This window comes from Ornithodoros turicata, unplaced genomic scaffold (assembly GCF_037126465.1).
Source record: "Ornithodoros turicata isolate Travis unplaced genomic scaffold, ASM3712646v1 ctg00000916.1, whole genome shotgun sequence".
NCBI classification, from domain to species: Eukaryota; Metazoa; Arthropoda; class Arachnida; order Ixodida; family Argasidae; genus Ornithodoros; species Ornithodoros turicata.
The window spans coordinates 56,880-77,177 of record NW_026999418.1 but is presented as its reverse complement, the minus strand read 5'-3'; the positions used below and the strand labels follow the sequence as shown (position 1 = coordinate 77,177).

At 45.8% G+C, this 20,298-nt stretch overlaps 1 protein-coding gene across 1 annotated transcript; it reads left to right on the top strand.

Annotated features, from left to right (window-relative positions):
- Positions 1 to 4,854: 4,854 nt before the first annotated feature.
- LOC135375684 (uncharacterized) lies at positions 4,855 to 10,161 on the top strand. The gene has a single exon (XM_064608341.1). It carries the CDS (start codon positions 4,855 to 4,857, stop codon positions 10,159 to 10,161), a length of 5,307 nt encoding a protein of 1,768 aa, XP_064464411.1.
- The last annotated feature ends 10,137 nt before the right edge of the window (positions 10,162 to 20,298 follow it).

Here is a 20,298-nt window from a genome sequence, read left to right as displayed (position 1 = left end):
ACGGCAGCCATAAGATTGGATACGGATTGAAGTGGCTATTCTGAGAAATAGCATGCTAGGCGAACATTGTTTGCAGATAATTTCTACTTCGGTACAAATCTAGGTGTCAGATTTTGCAATGTTGCGAACAACCGTCCCACAAGGAGGCGATCGCCGTTGTTATACGCGGGGAATAGGCCGAAATACATGGCAAGATGGCGACCTCGACCCATCACTTGGCCTTCGGGAGAGGAAAATCAGTTGCGCAGCGCATGCGCTAGAAGTGATGTCACGTGTCTTTCTTTGCCGCCGCCTTGCCGTCTGCTCGCTTCGCTACGCATGCTGTAGCAGACAGCGGTTTGTTTGCTTGAGCTGCTTGAGCATGGCTTGAGGATGAGATTTGTAGTGGTGAAGCAGCTTTGCCAAATATTCCGTTCAAGTTCCTCGCTGGATGTCCGGCTCGTCCGTCGATGTTCAACATGTGAGGGAACGTTTCAGCAACGCCTGCGAGTTTCGTGATCGCGGTTCAAAAGGTGAAGGCGTCTGTACAAAATTGTAAAATGGGCCGCTCTGTTACTACAGATGCAACAAGTGCCAGTCCACTTTTTCTCAGCTGCACCTTCTCAGTCCAGCAGCAGCACCAGGTGACTGTAGGTACACAATTCTGGTAAGTACGTCTCATGCTCTGTTACACTAGTACACACATACCATTCGCATTCAACGCCCTGATTTCAGATTTTCAGGCATGGGGAGAAGAAATGCAGGATGCAGCCAAGAGTCATTTTACTAAAGGCATAGGGGTAAAAAGATTGAAAGATGGAAGTTTAAAGTGTAATTATATTTGTAACTGATCGGGTGCTTTTACAGAGAAGAACATCAAAGGAAAAAGGTCCATAAAACCATAAGGTTCTGTTAGGCGTGGGGTAAACCTGCATTGATGATTCGTCTGCAATGTTCCAGACTGGCAAAGTTCCACGACATAACGGGACGTATGCTCCGGGGCCCCATCTCGCTCATGATCAGAGCCGACAGTTAAGGCATAATGGTTTCAAATTTCCAAAGATTGCAGTTCAGAATTTGTATGAGTACAACACAACAGCGTGTTCAGCCCGAGACAAAAGTTCACGGCACTGCGCTTTTCTTCATCGGAGCAGTCCCCTGTCAGCTACCAGCAAAAGATCGAATAAGAAACGGGTCTATCTCTCAGTATGTGCGTCCGCTCTTGTTTGATGCTAGGGTGTCACTCCAATGGAGAAATGTGACACCATGGTGGTCCGTAAACATTTGTACCAAGCTGTACATTGTACAACCTCGACAACTAACAAACACTGCTCGGTAAGGTCAGTGTTCCAATTTGAGATTTTGCTGCCTATTTCTTCCCAAAAGGCTGCTCTTGCAAAAATGCTTAAGAAAGTCATTTGGGTGAACTCCGGTGTACCAAGAAAAGTGCAGAACAAAAAATTTATAGTAGTATAGTTAGACTATATAGTAATTTATAGTATGCCTTAGTATAGTTAGACTTTGAAGGCAGTAGTCAACATAAATAAGTTTGAGTAAGTCTGAGCAATGATGGCCCATTCAAGGCAACAACAAACTCATAGGTTCACCACATCATCTAAACTTCCTCGGCCTGTTACAGCTTGTTTCTGTCCACAACATCTTCAATGTGCATATTCTGTGCCATGCAACCAGAGGAGTGGTTACATGAACTATCATTCATCGAGCATTTGTGAGGAGATTGTTAGAGGAATCAGTCAGACAGATGTGTTTCAGATGATTTTTTTTTTCAGTTTTCAGGTTTTTATTGTTATTTCATGACAGTATCCTCTGATACTGATACTGGGCAAGCCCTGTTGAACAGTCCAAGACACAGTCAATGCAAATGTCTACACAATTTGAGGAGAACAGAAATACCAAGAACACATGACAAGTATAAGAAACAAATAGCAAAGATATTGCACAGCAGAGAAATGCACATAATCAAAAAGTAATTGCGTGTCACCCTACGTATCAGCAGAAAAGTCCTGTTTGATGGTGTTTTTGAAGGATGCCAGATTATTGTTGGAACAAATGCGTAGACCAGTGTTTCTCAAACTGTGGGTCATGACCCCCAAAATGGGTCATGAGCTGTTGAAAGATTCATTGTTTCACGCCCAACCAGAGGGTAAACCTCAATTCATGTTCAAAGCATTAATGGACTGTGATGTGTTGTCACATGACAGTGCTGCATTCATGAGTAAATGATGTAGATGTGAAGGTCCTTAAGCATGAATTCAACAGAAATCCTCTGGCTGGGTGTATTTCCTGCTGCTTGGCACACTCTTGGAATCTGGTTGAAAAGCTGCTTCTGAAAACTGCCCTGCTGCTATGGCTTTCTTAACACCATCTGTGCATCAATATTCGAACAGATTGGGACAAAAGTTTATGGAGCACCGGGGCGTTGCATTTCTTTATGGGAGTGACACCCTAGCAGCAAACAGAAGCGGCCACACACACTGAGAGGTGCACAGAACAGCCAGTCACCTGTTTCTTATTCGATACCTTCCTGCTAGCCAGCAGGGGGCCGCTCCGATGAAGTGCAAGGCAGCAGGCTCATTGATATCGTGTCCAGCTGGATTTTGTGGTATTTTGGAACAAGGTATTGCTAACGAGACCAGTCAAAATATCCAAAACTGGACCTGGACTGCGTGTGTGGCTCACTGAGGTTACCGAAGAGCGTTTCCTTGAGGTGTGAAACAAAGCTTGATAAAATGAATCAACCAGGTTGTGTGATCTAACTGGCCAATACTGAGTAGATTTACAATATAGATTTGCAATATCTTGAGGACTTTTGCCTCTCTCGAAACAAATGCTAAATAAATGCAATCAAGCATACATTGGAACTCAGTTGCTGAGGCAAAATGCATGAACATACAAACATATGTGATTGTGCTAGTTATTTTCACGCATATAGTATGATCTTCTGAATTCCCAGTAGCTGTTCGAACGTCAGGTTCCAGAACTGTTGTTCTTATTTGCATTTCTGCAGTGGTTGGCTTTCACACAGCTGCACCCGTTTTAACTCCTTGCATGTTTGTTGAGACAAAGCGGAGTTGTTTGGCAATTTTTGTTCAGTGGTGTCACAGCATGTTTAGCATAGCATAGCCAACAGGGGCATAGCCAGGCGGGTTCAAACCCCCAAGATCGTACCTTTGGTAGTGCATCTGGGAGGTCCCCATAGAACCTCCCATAATATTTTCTGGCTACCGCACGGATAGCCAACACTAGCATGAGACAAGATAGAAGCCAACTTGAATATACAAGGCGTACTGATGTGCATGAAAAATTTAAAAATGACTGAGCATTGTATGTGGATTACATTATCAGAATGTTGATGAGTCATGTACCCCGGCCACCATACTTTTGATGACAACGAAAGACTGCAATTGAGCTGGTGTGATGGCAATATATTTGTCCTTTAATCTAATTAAATAATTATGCGTTATATAGTCATGAAGAGTTTGCTCGTGGTTGTTGGAAGGGTGTACATTTCCTTAGATAAATCATTCACAAGAATACACACAGCGGCTTTGAGCTCACCAAGGCTTTATGCGTGCAATGCCAACTGATGTTAGTATTTTCATGGTAAAAAGCATCTGTTGCAGCTGAAGAAAACAATACAATCGGTCAGGGGGCAGTTGTCTCGTTATATTGCAAGAGAATACTCAGTACTGGAGAGATATAAACACACAGAATAAACCAAACTGCCTAGTGCCGTGAGTGGAAAGTTTATTCCACTTCTTATTGGCAGAATATTAACACAATTTTTATACAAGATTTCTCAGGTCAGAACACTTTATAGGATATACAAATTGCCAATTATGTGTGTTATGTGTATGTATGTCACCTCACTTAAATGTATTTACCTGCTGTAATATACCCCAGACCAAGCTCAAAATGGGGCATATTGTCTTCAGTTGAAAAGTCAATGCAGGAGAGCATGCATTGCTGTAAAGTGTTTCACCTGAACCATTACCCAAAATGTATGAAGTGGCAGTACACAACTATCATCTTGAATGACCCATCTGTGGTGCTATGTGTAGAATCTATGCACACTTTTCTTTTGATGTTAACATTGCCTTGAGTTTGAGGGAAAACACAGGACGAACACGGGACGAGACGAACACATAGACACACGAACCAGCAATGAAGATTTAATACACAAAGTGCAAGAGAGACAGGGTAAAAAGTGTACACTTCAGCATTAACATCAAGTCAACACCAGCTAGCTTTCCTGCTCCTCCTATGTTCATCACACTTTTGTTGGTGCTCAAATGCCTTAACAGCTGTTTTTGCATGCCTGTCATGAGAACTAGCAAGAAATGTGGCCTTTACAGCTCAGTGGCGTTACCGCTTGAGACACATTGATTCTCCCACCTGTTGCCACTGTGGTGCTCTTGAGGATCTGGAGCACATTCTTCTTCATTGCCCTCACTACGAACCTTCCCGAACCACACTCTCCGAGTCTCTTCGTCAGCTGGACTCTCGCCCTTTCTCCCTACCGAAATTGCTCGGTCCCTGTAGGAACTGTTGTGAAGGAAGACGACGAGGAGAGACGATGAGAGGAGAACGAAGTTGGAGTTGAGGTTTTTTGGGTTTTTTTTGGGCTTTGGAGTTCGTGGAGGTCGGTCACGCGAAGGATTCGTTCCGAAATAAATAGGTGTTACTTTGGCCAGAAGTCTCTCTATTAAGGTCCGGGGCAAGAATTTTCTACAGAGACAAGTGGTGCCGAAACCCGGGAAGCGGACCTGCGAGAGAAGAGCCGAAAGACTTCGTGTGGCATCACAAGAAGCGCCGTGGAACGTTAGGCCTACCACCAGAACGAACAACCAGAGGATGGAAGAACTGAAGCGGCGTCGAGGAGGATTGAGGAGTGCTCTTTCTCGCTCGATCAATGGAGCGTTGGATAAGCTCACCGAAGCAGATCTTCAGGAGGAAGAAATCGAGGTCCTGACTGCACAGCTAAAGAAGAAACTGGAGAAGTTGGAGGCAGTGGACGCAGAACTGGAGGTCCTCTGGACAGAACAAGAACTCGAGGCCGAACAACAAGAAAGCTTTGAATATAGTGACCTAGCGACAGCGCTATTGGCGAGGCTACAGTTTCGTGTGCAAAGACTGAATTCAGTAGCCAGTTTGCGTGGGAGTCATCGTTCCGAAGAAAGGCCTGTTGGCGACTCAACCGCATCCGGCCTGCAGATCAGGTTGCCGAAGTTTAACCTAGTCAAATTCAACGGGCAACGAAAGGACTGGATGGCATTTTGGGAACAGTTTCGGCAAGTCATTCATGACAATGGGAGGCTTTCCGTTTGCGAGAAGTTCAGCTACTTGAGGTCAGCTCTCACTGGGGAAGCTGCAGCAGCAATATCTGGACTGCCACCTACAGAAAGGTGCTACAATGACGCACTTGAAATTTTGAAAGGTCGTTACGGGAATGAAGCCTTGCAAATAGAGGACCACATGACGAGGCTCATGGGATTACAACCAGTCAGGTCCCACCAGGATGCAAAGGGTCTCAGGAAGCTCCATGACGAGCTGTCATCGCATACAAGAGCTCCGAAGGCATTAGGAGTCTCGGAGGAGTCGTTTTCGTCAATGTTGTACTCCCTAATGCTTCGCCTGATACCACAAGGCATCGTTGTGGAATTCAACAGAAGGATGCTGGAGGCAGAAGATGGATCTCCAGAGGAAGGGGGATCTCGAGAGGAGGCGTCCAACGGACAAGGTGACAGAGAAAATCCATCACCTTCCAGCGGGGAGCACGTCGCTAAGTTACGTAAATTCATCAAGTTCCTACGAGTGGAGGTAGAATGCTTGGAAAGAACGCTTACTGCTCAAGGAACAAGAAAAGATACAGGAGATGGATTTCCAAAAATGAAAGGCGCTCGAAAGCAGCGTACGAAGGGATCAGCGAGACTGTCGTCAGCAGCAGCACTAGTCAACACTACAGATCAGCTGTCGGATTGTTTCTTTTGCAAGTCACGGGATCACCGGACCACGGAGTGCGACGCACGGATGTCACAGGATGACAAGCTGCGAAGGCTGCAGGAGGCAGGGCGATGTTTCCGATGCACCTGGCCAAACCACGTATCGAGGAAATGTTGGAGGAAGGTGAAATGCGGTAAGTGCCAAGGAAGGCACGCGGCTTCGGTGTGCAATCATCGTAGAGGAGATGAAGAGGTGATTCAAGACCGCGCAGCGGATGGAACAACTCAACTGAGTTTAGAGCTGTTGAACGAAGATTATGCTCCTACGACTGTTTTGCAGACCACAGTTGCTTGGTGCAAAGGGGAAAAGGAGCAACGGAAATGTAAAGTGATGTTCGACACCGGCAGTCAACGCTCGTTCGTGACCAAGCAGATCGCCCAGACGCTCCACTGCAGGACGGTGGGAGAAGAGACTGTAAAAGTAGGAGTGTTTGGAGGGCAAGAGGAAGAGCGGCTATATAGACGAGTTCGACTGAGACTGCAAAGTATATACAACGAGAGCGAGTACGACCTGGAAGTCCTGGTAACGGATACCATATGTACACAGAGGACACCAAGGCCGGGGTCCGGAATACTGGACCAGATGAAAGAGAGACAGCTAGCAGTGCAACATTTGACGTGCGCAGAAAGCCAAGGACCAGTGCAAGTTCTCATCGGCACAGACGTGTACTGGGATCTGGTGACAGGAGAAGTGATCAGGTTAGGACGAGCACTGAGAGCAGTAGAGACGCGGCTGGGATGGACAGTGCACGGGGCTACTTCAGAAGCGGGAAGGAGTCACGAGTCCAATCAAGCACTGGTACTACGAGTTTCTGCTAATCAGGAACAGCAGGATAACTACGTACAGAAGTTTTGGCAACTGGAAGCAATTGGAGTCGCACCAGAAATCGAAAAGAGTGAAAGCGATAGTGCACTGCGGCGGTTCGGCGAAACGGTGACTTTGAACGAGGGACGCTATGAGGTATCACTTCCATACAAAGCCGTAGGGAACTTGGACAGCAACGAAGAGATTGCGCTGAAGAGGCTGGGCCAACTAACCAGAAAACTGTCAAAAAATGAAGAACTCATGAGCAGATATGATGAAGCCATACGCATGTATAGTCAAAATAACATGGCGGAGAGAGTACCGGCGAAGAGCGTGGAGGTCGTCAACTATATGCCTCACCAGGCGGTACTGAGAGAGACGAGTAGCACTACCAAATTGAGAGTGGTGTTCGACTGCTCATCAAGTAATGGAAGCACGAAGTCCCTCAACGACTGTTTGGAAGTCGGGCCTAATTTAAACCCGGATGTAGTGGAGCTAATGATCAACTTCCGAATCAATAAGGTGGCTTTAGTAGCGGATGTGGAGAAAGCCTTTCTGCAAATACAAGTGAAAGAAGACGATAGGGATGCTCTCCGCTATCTCTGGTATGAAGGAAAGCCACAAAAAGGAAGCCCGCTACCGAAAGTAGAACATTGGAGAATGACAAGGGTACCCTTCGGCACAACGGCGAGTCCTTTTCTGCTGGCGGCGACATTACATCATTTTAAGGTCATGGAACAAGAATACCCTGATACCGCAAAAATGCTGGGAAAGCACATGTACGTGGATGATCTGGTGACTGGGGCGAATGATGCAAAAGAGGCAATCAAGATTGCGAAAGACTCAACAGAGATCCTACAACGTGCGAACATGAAGTTGCACAAGTGGGCATCAAACGATAAAAGCGTGCTGGAGGTGAGAGGTGAGTTCCTGAGAGGTGAGACTGAGGAAAGGAAAATAGGCGAAAGCGACGAGATCCAGAAAGTGTTGGGATTGTCGTGGCTGCCAGAAACAGACATGTTGACGTTTTCTGTCGATGGAGTTTGGAACATGTACCAGGCAACTGGGGCCACCAAACGACTTGTGCTACGAATTACAGCACGGATATTTGATCCACTGGGGATGTTGGCACCGTTTACTATCCGTGGAAAGGCAATATTTCAGGAGCTGTGGAAGCTAAAGGTCGGATGGGACGACGCTTTGCCTGCGCAGTCGCAAGTATCCTGGAGCCAGTGGGGTTCTGAACTGTCTCATCTTCAAGAGGTTCAATTACCAAGGTATTATGGAGCGAATGGGGTCGCCGGCGTCAGACACATCGAAATACACATCTTTTGCGACGCCAGCCCGACCGCATATGGGGCAGTGGCATACACAGTCATGGAAGACAAGTCTGCGACGAGAAGCAGTGCGTTTCTCATCGCAAAGACAAGACTCGCTCCTCTAAAGGCGCAGACGATACCTCGACTTGAGCTGATGGCTTGTCTCGTCGGGGGAAGGTTGTTCGCGTACCTGAAAGCAAAGTTTGAAGCATGTCCCACGCAAATTCATTTCTGGACGGACTCAAAGATTGCGCTCTGTTGGATACAAGGGGACGCCAACCGCTGGAAGCAGTTCGTTCAAAACAGAGTGAGGGAAATTCAAGAAATCACAAACTCCGCGGAATGGAGATACTGCAACACAAAGGAGAACCCGGCGGATATGCTGACCAGAGGCATCACTGCAGACAAATTGATTGATAGCCAGCGGTGGTGGACGGGACCAAACTGGATTTTGTGCGACCAACGCCAATGGCCTACGTCGAGCATGGACAGGGAAAAGTTCGGGAAGGTAGAGCTGGAAGAAAAAGTCTCACAAGACGTGATTCAGACGCTAACCGCAACAGTTGGGGAAATCGTCGACATGAAGAGGTACAGCTCAGTAAAGAAGCTACATCATGTGGTAGCCTGGGTCTTGCGATTCGTAGCCAAGCAGAAGAAACTGAGTGAGGAAGGTGGACCTCTTGGCTCAGAAGAGGTACGAGAAGCCGAAAATTATTGTCTGAAGATCGTGCAGCAGAACGCGTTTCATGCAGAAATAGCAGCGGTTCAGAGCCAAAGACCGTCGCCTGCGAAATCGCCCCTACAAGGGTACAGTCTGTTTTTGGACGGCGAAGGGATCCTCAGGATGACTGGCAGATTACAAGAAAGCGACCTACCCTACGCTCAAAAGCATCCTATTGTGCTACCAAAGCAGGACCCTTACTCGGAAGCGATCATCAGAAAGTGCCATTTGGATGTATTACACGGCGGTATGCGAGATACCCTAGTACAAGTGCGAGAGAAGTACTGGATAGTACGTGCTAGGCAAGCTGTCAAGAAGGTTATAAGAAGTTGCGTCGTATGTCAACGATACAATGCGCAGGCTTCAAGACAAACCCCAGCGCCGCTGCCAGCGTCAAGGGTATCGCAGTCGGAGCCGTTTACAGTCACTGGACTTGACTTCGCAGGACCACTGATGGTGAGGACGAGCCGATCAACGAGGCAGATATACTTCGTGATATTCGTATGCGCAACAACGAGGGCGGTACACCTGGAAGTAGTGCAGGATATGTCCACGCCAACATTTTTGCTGGCTTTCCGAAGATTTGTTGCACGACGTGGAATACCGAGCAAGGTGTACAGCGACAATGCGAAGACCTTTCAAAAGAGCAACAAAGAGTTGAAGAAATTGTGGAAAATTGTAACTGGAGAGGGTGTCAAGGAGAAGATCACTGACTGGGCAATTGATTGGCGATACAATGTTCCGTACGCTCCCTGGTGGGGCGGATTTTATGAGCGACTCACCAGATCCGTCAAGGTGGCTTTGAAAAAGACCATCGGCGCAAGGTGCCTGAACGAGACAGAGCTCACCACTATCGTTACCGAGATAGAAGCTGTTATAAACTCGCGGCCCCTCACTTTTGTTTATGACGATCAACAGATCCGCCCATTGTATCCTGCAGCGTTCCTTACGGGAAACAGACTAACGACGCTACCAGCTTCTGACACAGGCGACATGCCGGAAAGCTCAGCCGACACCATCCAACGTTGCTGGAGGCAACGAGCGGAAAGCTTACGTACTTTCTGGGAGAAATGGTCACGGGAGTACCTTACAGAACTAAGGAATCTTTGGAGCAAACGTCGTGGTAGAGCATTACAAGAGGGCGACTTGGTCATAGTACGCGAAGACTGCAGGCCGAGGCAAAGGTGGACAACAGGAAGGATTTCGCGATGCCTGCCAGGAAGGGACCAGAAATCACGGGCATTCGAAGTTAAGCTGCCCAACGGGTCAACTATCGTCCGATGTGGTGAACTTTTATATAGACTTGAAGTGTGAAGAAATGACATTTCTTCGGGGGGGCAGTGTGTAGGAACTGTTGTGAAGGAAGACGACGAGGAGAGACGATGAGAGGAGAACGAAGTTGGAGTTGAGGTTTTTTTGGGTTTTTTTTTGGGCTTTGGAGTTCGTGGAGGTCGGTCACGCGAAGGATTCGTTCCGAAATAAATAGGTGTTACTTTGGCCAGAAGTCTCTCTATTAAGGTCCGGGGCAAGAATTTTCTACAGTCCCTGGCCCAATCCAGCCCAGCAACGCTCTGCGCTCAAAGCTCTTCTGACATTTCTGGACACCATCGGACTTCGATCGTTATTGTAAAGGGGCTCGTTATTTTATTCCCCCCATTCCACCAAGCACTGGGGTAGAGTATAGCCTGTTGCGATGAAACTCCCCACTCTCCAAGGACGAAAATAAAGTTGTTGTTGTTGTTGTTAGCAAGAAATCCTCATCTTGCAACAAGTCAGTATTTCCTCGTTGAAAGACAGTAGGATCATCCTTCTTGCCTTTGTGTGTGAGGGAAAGCACTGGACTGTTTGTTTGGGCTCTGATAGAACTGAACAGGGCAACACTGTTTTGATTGTCGTCGTGTTTCCTCTCACCGTAACATATATTATAGTCCCTCATGGTGGTGTACAAGTACTGCCTTGTAGTGAGGTGAATTGGATCCTTTGAAACGTGCCATCCAGCACAATCCCGAATACTGAGCTGCATAGTACGCTGAGTGCAATGCCGTCACGTAGTTTCCCGAACATAAACAAATAGTTTCTTGAAGGTAAAAAAAAGGACATTCCAGTACAACATAGTGTTTTACAAGTGCCTGCACGGGCCGCCCCTATTTCATCTTCCTCTGTTTTTGTCAGTGGGGTGTGGGACAGCCCCAAAATCATGTGCATAATAGGAAGATTGGAAGACAAACGAGACCTTGCCAGTTTGGAACATTCAGACATATCAGCAAGGCAGGTGTCCCCACGCCTGACGGAACCTTGTGATTTGATGGACCTTATTTCCTTTGATGTGTCCTCTCTATAAAAGCACCTGATCAGTTACAAATATAATAACACTTTAAACTTCCATCTTTCAATCTTTTTACCCCTGTGCCTCTAGTAAAATGACTCTTGGCTGCATCCTGCGCATTTCTTCTCTCCATGCCTGAAAATCTGAAATCAGTAAAAATAAGCAATGTCCTCAGTTTCAACACAATCCTCATGTGTTCCGTAATTTTGTTGCTCCAGTTAAGAATACAGTATGATAATTCTGAGTAAAAGCACAAATACAAAATAATAGGAATCATTAAGCACAACGAAGGATTACTGATAATTTCCGAAACCACGATATTTCTTACTCATATACCGACTTCGGTGTTAAGATAGAACAGGTGACAATTAGATAGTCCGATTACACAGATTTTACAAACACGTCACGAGAATTAGTCCAACTTGGCACTATGGGTGTACATTACGCACCAGTCTGCCGGTTTATGCCACTGAATCATTTGCTACAACACATGCAAAATACGAGCGTTGAACGCGAATGGTGTGTAGCATGAGACGTACTTACCAGCTTCAGAATTGGACTCGTGCGTCTTAATTCACTTGGAAGTTATGTACATACTTACATACATACTGCTCCTGCCTGAACTGAGAGGGTGCAGCTGAGAAAAAGTGGACTGGCACTTGTTGCATCTGTAGTAACAGAGCGGCCCATTGAACAATTTTGTACAGACGCCCTTACCTTTTCAACCGACCATGAAACTCGCAGGCGTTGCTGAAACGTCCCGTCACCTGTTGAACATCGACGGACGAGCGGGACATCCAGCGAGGAACTTGAACGGAATACTTGGCAAAGTTGCTTCACCGCTACCACAAACCACAACCCACGGAGGAGAAGTAAGGAGAACGAACTCTGCCGAGCCGCCGTTGAGAAAGCGTGGTCTCGATTCCTCGAGTCTAATTGTGGCCGCGGCGCGGCGCTCGCGTTCCGTCAGGTACTTGCTCCTCTGAAATAAGGTTGCTGTAATGCACCCTTTCAGATGTACTTGTGTGTCCAGTGGAAGCAGAAAAAAATATTTTGATAAGTAAACACGCTTATCGTGTATCAAGGAACGATCTCTCCGTGAATTTTTCGCCTACAGTTTTTGTTAGTGCAAAGCGAGAAGCTTTTATTTTAGAATGCGGGGAAGCCGCCGTGAAGGGGGCTCCGCGTTGGCTGGACGGCTTGAATGTCTCCGTAAGCGTGGTGGTCTCGCAGTCAAGAAGCTATTCTCTTTTTTCTTTTTTTATTTGCGATAAAACACGACACCCGAAGAAGCACAAGGGTTGTTATCCGACATCGTACAGGATGGTACGCGTATTTACATCACCGCCAACGCACGACCACGAGGTTTGCATTGATCAGTATTAGTTCCCGGGAACACCTCGCAGTGTAGGGTAATGATGTCATTGGGCTGGTTAATCCGCATTTGCATTCTAGCTGTTGCACGAGAGCCTTGTCGCGTATGCACAACGCTTTGGGGAACAGGAGCCTTTTGTCGTAATTGTGATGCATCCGCTGGGATAGAGAGTTACAGATTTCGCATGCCACCATACACGAATTTAATACCAAGGTACCAGAACGCACTTCTGTCGCAGGTTTTGCACACGCGCGGTACAGGATTCAGTGCATGCACTTCCTGTTTCTCGAAGACAATTTTCATCTTGGTGTACCGGGGGGGGGGGGGGGGGTAAATCCCATATCTAATGCAATTAGGGCTTTTTAGCTTTTCTGGCAGGTATATATTGGTGGTGTTGCAGTATTGTTCCTTTTTTTTTTGTGGTGGTGGTAAAATATCCGGTGCAACGCTTTGAGCAGCATATGCTTGAAGTAATGTGTTGTTCAAGATTTCAGTGTTCGTCAACATAAATTAGAGACTAGATCCCGACTTTATTTTGCAGTTCCCAAAAGCGAGCGATTGGCATGCATGACAAGATATAAGAAACTAAGTGCCAGAACCTTCGGAAGCGCACCGTGTTCCATCATCAGAGCGTCCCGCCCCTCCTTGCCCCCACTCACACACACAAAGGTCTCTTAACTGCTTGACACGTACGGAGATAAAACTTCTCAGTCCCAGCTTATGCAACGACCCACATAACGCGCGATTCCGGAAGGATCGCATCCGGCGACTTTCGATTACACAGCTTCTAACTTTCTTTCTTCCCTCCTGACTTTCTTTCCTCCATACCACTCAAATGTGGCTTTTCGGAACAACGTTTGCTTCCTTTGGGGTATGTTAGCGTGTTAGCGCAGCGGTCAAAGTACGCGCGCGCCACAGAGAGAAGGGCACGATACCCGAGACGGCCGGGGAGAAGCGACAGAGGATTCCGTCGGAGGCATTCGACACTACACCTTCGGCAATGTCAGACGTTTGTCTTACGTATTAAAGTTTCGCTTTTTTTTTCTCTTCTTATTTCCGATTCCATTTTTATCGGACAGGTAGCTTCCATCTATAAGACAAAAACGAGGTAGCAGAAACCGAAAAAAAAAGAAAAGAAAAAATAATTGTAGCTGACCAGAAAATATTAACTCGTTACTGGAGACACCGTTGTTTATGCTTATCGAACAAACATTCGTTTTGAACGCTTTTTAGTAGAGTATTCGAGCATAAACGGCGGATTGCCGTGCAGGCGATTTCGCGGAGCTAGTACCGGAGGGAACGCGAGCGCCGCGCCGCGGCCAACAATTGACTCGATAAATTGGGACGTCGTTTTTCAGCGGAGTTCGGTCTCCTTACTTCTCCTCCGTGCCACAACCCATCCTCAGGCCAACAAACCGCTGTCTGCTAGCGCATGCGCACGCGAAGCGAGCAGACGGCACGGCGGCGGCAAAGAGAGACACGTGACATCACTTCTAGCGCATGCGCAGCGCAACTGATTTTCGTCTCCCGAAGGCCAAGTGACCCATCTGGGAGAGGCAAATTAATTGCGCTGCGCATGCGCCAGCAAGGACATCACGTGCCAGTCTTTGCCGCCTCCTTGTACTTGGCCTTCGGGAGAGGAAAATCAGTTGCGCTGCGCATGCGCTAGAAGTGATGTCACGTGTCTTTCTTTGCCGCCGCCTTGCCGTCTGCTCGCTTCCCGTACGCATGCGCTAGCAGACAGCGGTTTGTTTGCTTGAGCTGCTTGAGCATGGCTTGAGGATGAGATTTGTGGTAGTGGTGAAGCAGCTTTGCCAAATATTCCGTTCAAGTTCCTCGCTGGATGTCCGGCTCGTCCGTCGATGTTCAACAGATGAGGGAACGTTTCAGCAACGCCTGCGAATTTCGTGATCGCGGTTCAAAAGGTGAGGGCGTCTGTACAAAATTGTAAAATGGGCCGCTCTGTTACTACAGCCTGTCCACTTTTTCTCAGCTGCACTTTCTCAGTCCAGGCAGCAGCACCAGGTGAATGTAGGTACACAACTTCCAAGTGAATTGCAATTCTGAAGCCGGTAAGTACGTCTCATGCTACACTAGTACACACATACCATTCGCGTTCAACGCCCGCTCTGTTACTATGCCTGTCCACTTTTTCTCAGCTGCACTTTCTCAGTCCAGGCAGCAGCAGCAGCACCAGGTGAATGTAGGTACACAACTTCCAAGTGAATTGCAATTCTGAAGCCGGTAAGTACGTCTCATGCTACACTAGTACACACATACCATTCGCGTTCAACGCCCGCTCTGTTACTATGCCTGTCCACTTTTTCTCAGCTGCACTTTCTCAGTCCAGGCAGCAGCAGCAGCACCAGGTGAATGTAGGTACACAACTTCCAAGTGAATTGCAATTCTGAAGCCGGTAAGTACGTCTCATGCTACACTAGTACACACATACCATTCGCGTTCAACGCCCGCTCTGTTACTATGCCTGTCCACTTTTTCTCAGCTGCACTTTCTCAGTCCAGGCAGCAGCAGCAGCACCAGGTGAATGTAGGTACACAACTTCCAAGTGAATTGCAATTCTGAAGCCGGTAAGTACGTCTCATGCTCTGTTACACTAGTACACACATACCATTCGCGTTCAACGCCCTTATTTTGCATGTGTTGTAGCAAATGATTCAGTGGCATAAATCGGCAGACTGGTGCGTAATGTACGCCCATAGTGTCGAGTTGGACTAATTCGAGTGGCGTGTTCGTACAGTCTGTGCAATCGGACTGTCTAATTACCACCTGTTCTATCTTAACACCGAAGTCGGTATATGAGTAAGAAATATCGTGGTTTCGACAATTATCAGTAATCTTTCGTTGTGCTTAATGATTCCTATCATTTTATACTTGTGTTTTTACTCAGAATTCTAATACTGTATTCTTAACTGGAGCAACAAAATTACGACACACATGAGGATTGTGTTGAAACTGAGGACATTGCTTATTTTTACTGATTTCAGATTTTCAGGCATGGGGAGAAGAAATGCAGGATGCAGCCAAGAGTCATTTTACTAAAGGCACAGGGGTAAAAAGATTGAAAGATGGAAGTTTAATGTGTTATTATATTTGTTGAACAAGAGAGAAACTGATGGTCTGAGGCTGGAACATCTTTCATCATTATATTTGTAACTGATCGGGTGCTTTTACAGAGAAGAACATCAAAGGAAAAAGGTCCATAAAATCATAAGGTTCCGTTAGGCGTGGGGTAACCTGCATTGATGATTCGTCTGCAACGTTCCAGACTGGCAAGGTTCCAGGACATAACGGGACGTATGCTCCGGGGCCCCGTACCATCTCGCTCATGATCAGAGCCGACAATTAAGGCATAATGGTTTCAAATTTCCAAAGATTGCAGTTTTTTTGCAGCAAATTTGTATGAGTACAACACAACAGCGTGTACAGCCCGAGACAAACGTTCACGACACTCCGCTTTTCTTCATCGGAGCGGTCCCCTGTCAGCTACCAGCAAAAGATCGAATAAGAAACGGGTCTATCTCTCAGTATGTGCGTCTGCTCTTGTTTGATGCTAGGGTGTCACTCCAATGGAGAAATGTGACACCATGGTGGTTCGTAAACATTTGTACCAAGCTGTACATTGTACAACGCCGACAACTAACAAACACTGCTCGGTAAGGTCAGTGTTCCAATTTGAGATTTTGCTGCCTATTTCTTCCCAAAAGGCTGCCCTTGCAAGAACGCTTAAGAAAGTCATTTGGGTGAACTCCGGTGTACCAAGACAAGTGCAGAACAAAAAAATTTATAGTTAGACTTTGAAGGCAGTAGTCAACATAAATAAGTTTTAACTCTGAGCGATGATTGCCCATTCAAGGCAACAACAAACTCATACGTTCACCACATCATCTAAACTTCCTCAGTCTGTTACAGCTTGTTTCTGTCCACAACGACATCTTTAAGGTGCATATCCTGTGCCACGCAACCAGAGGAGTGGTTACATGAGCATTTGTGAGGAGATTGTTAGAGGAATCAGTCAGACAGATGCGTTTCAGGTGATTTTTTTTTCAGTTTTTTATTGTTATTCCGTGACAGTATACACTGATTACTGATAACAAGACTGAGAGGGCAAGCCCTGTTGAACAGTCCAAGACACAGTCAATGCAAATGTCTACACAATTTGAGGGGAACAGAAATATCAAGAACATATGACAAGTATGTATAAGAAACAAATAGCAAAGATATTGCACAGCAGAGAAATGCACATAATCAAAAAGTAATTGCATGTCACCCTACGTATCAGCAGAAAAGTCCTGTTTGATGGTGTTTTTGAAGGATGCCAGATTATTGTTGGAACAAATGTGTAGAGCAGTGTTGCTCAAACTGTGGGTCATGAACCCCAAATGGGTCATGAGCTGTTGAAAGATTCATTGTTTCACGCCAAACCAGAGGCGTAAAGCTCAATTCATGTTCAAAGCATTAATGTACTGTCATGTGTTGTCACATGACAGTGCTGCATTCATCCGTAATTGATGTAGATGTGAAGGTCTTTAAGCATGAATTCAACAAATCCTCTGGCTGGGTGTATTTCCTGCTGCTTGGCACACTCTTGGAATTTGGTTGAAAAGCTGCTTCTGAAAACTGCCCTGCTACTATGGCTTTCTTCACACCATCTGTGCATCAATATTCGAACAGATTGGGACAAAAGTTTATGGGGTGTTGCATTTCTTCATGGGAGTAACATCCTAGCAGCAAACAGGAGCAGCCACACACACTGAGAGGTGCACAGAACAGCCAGTCCAGTCACCTGTTTCTTATTCGATATCTCCCTGCTAGCCAGCAGGGGGCCGCTCCGATGAGGTGCAAGGCGACAGGCTCATTGATATGGTGTCCAGCTGGAATTTGTGGTATTTTGGAACGACGTATTGCTAACGAGACCAGTAAAAACATCCAAAACTGGACTGAGTGTTTGGCTCACTGAGGTTACCGAAGAGCTACGTTTCCTTGAGGTGTGAAACAAAGCTTGATAAAATGAATCAACCAAATTGTGTGATCTAGCTGGCCAATACTGAGTAGATTTGCAATATCTTGAGGACTTTTGCCTCTCTTGTAACAAATGCTAAATAAATGCAATCAAGCATACATTGGAACTCAGTTGCTGAGGCAAGACACATGAACATACAAACATATGTGATTGTGCTAGTTATTTTCACGCATATAGTATGATCATCTGAATTCCCAGCAGCTGTTCAAACATTAGGTTCCAGAACTGTTGTTCTTATTTGCATTTCTGCAGTGGTTGGCTTTCACATAGCTGCACCCGTTTTAACTCCCTGCATCTTTGTTGAGACAAAGCGGAGTTGTTTGGCATTTTTGTTCAGTAGTGGCACAGCAGGTTTAGCATAGCCAGGGGAGTTCAAACCCCCAAGATCGTACCTTTGGTAGTGCATCTGGGAGGTCCCCATAGAACCCCCCCCCCCCGCATAATATTTTCTGGCTACCATGACTTAAAATGACTGAGCATTGTATGCGAATTACATTATCAGAATGTCGATGAGAGTCATGTACCCCTGCCACCATATTTTTGATGATAACGAAAGACTGCAATTGAGCTGGTGTGATAATATATTTTTCCTTTAATCTAATTAAATAATTATGCATTATATATAGTCATGAAGAGTTTGCTGATGGTTATTGGAAGGTTGTACATTTCCTTAGATAAATCATTCACAAGAATACACACAGCGGCTTTGAGCTCACCAAGGCTTTATGCGTGCAATGCCAACTGATGTTAGTATTTTCATGGTAAAAAGCATCTGTTGCAGCTGAAGAAAACAATACCATCAGTCAGGGGCAGTTGTCTCGTTATATTGCAAGAGAGTACTCAGTACTGGAGAGATATAAACACACAGAATAAAACAAACTGCCTAGTGCAGTGAGTGGAAAGTTTATTCCACTTCTTATTGGCAGAATATTAACACAATTTTTTCTACAAGATTTCTCAGGTCAGAGCACTTTATAGGATATACAAATTGCCAATTATGTTATGTGTATGTATGTACACTTAAATGTATTTACCTGCTGTAATATACCCTAGACCAAGCTCAAAACGGGGCATATTGTCTTCAGTTGAAAAGTCAATGCAGGAGAGCATGCATTGCTGTAAAGTGTTTCACCTGAACCATTACCCAAAATGTATGAAGTGGCAGTACACAACTATCACATAGAATGACCCATCTGTGGTGCTATGTGTAGAATCTATGCACACTTTTCTTTTGATGTTAACATTGCCTTGAGCTTGAGGGAAAACACAGGACGAGACGAACACATAGACACACAAACCAGCAATGAGGATTTAACACACAAAGTGCAAGAGAGACAGGGTAAAAAGAAAGTGTACACTTCGGCATTAACATCAAGTCAACACCCGCTAGCTTTCCTGCTCCTCCTATATTCATCACACTTTTGTTGGTGCCCAAATGCCTTAACAGGTGTTTTTGCCATGCCTGTCATGAGAACTAGCAAGGAATCCTCATCTTGCAACAAGTCAGTATTTCCTCGTTGAAAGACAGTAGGATCATCCTTCTTGCCTTTGTGTGTGAGGGAAAGCACTGAACTGTTTGTTTGGGCTCTGATAGAACTGACCAACAGGGCAACACTGCTTTGATTGTCGTCGTGTTTCCTCTCACCGTAACATATATTATCAGAGTTCGATGTAACTCATTACTGTAACTAAGGTCCTTTTTTGGGTAACTTGTAACTTAACTCGGTACTTTTGCGCCTTGGTAACTTTCAGAGGAACTTTTTAGAGGTAACTTTGCCAAATTAACTTAAGTTCCAAGTTACATTTCACTCGCTTTTCACTCACGTCCACATATTTTCTTGCTTTCTCTCCGGTTCCTTCATGGCATTTTTTGCCATAAAACGTGATATTCAATCAATGACAGTATTTTATTCAGGAAGTAAGAACCGCTGCCATTGAAACGAAGCTGAACCATTGTGCGCCCACAGGGGGTAACATGCAAAGCGTTCGAATAGACCTCTACCAGAGAAACGTCATCATGACAATGGTAGACAGACTGAAACCGAAACAAATCAGAAGGAGGGCTGGGTTCCACGAACTGGCACTTGTTCGCTGTCTCCCATTGAAAGAAAAGTAGGACCAAGGGTCGCATCCCTTTGAGGGACCATGTCGTAATCCCCTCAAGACCGTAGCTTTCGGGCGTGACCTTGTTCACCTCTAGCTTCGAGCTTAGTTCAATTCTACCAAATTTTGGCGCTGTCGAACACTATGACGTCATTTGTTTACAAACAGGGAGAGGTCTATTGTTGGACATAACGAAAACGATCTAAGCGTGTTGCACTCCTCCGCAGGCAACTCAAGCTCGAACTAAACTGCTCACGCGCGCTGCACCTGCATAATGCTATTTTGTGTCCGAAGTAGCTCGTTCTTTTTTTTAAGTAACTCAGTAACTGCGAGTTACATTTCATGCTGAAGAACTTCGTTATTAACTTAGTTACATTTTGCACACGGTAACTTAACTTGTAACGAGTTCTTTTTGACGGGTAACTTCTCCCTCATGGTGGTGTACAAGTATTGCCTTGTAGTGAGGTGAATTGGATCCTTTGAAACGTGCCATCCAGCACACCCCGAATACTGAGCTGCAGTGCAATGCCGTCACGTAGTTTCCCTAACATAAACAAATAGTTTCTTGAAGGTAAAAAAAGGACATTCCAGTACAACATAGTGTTT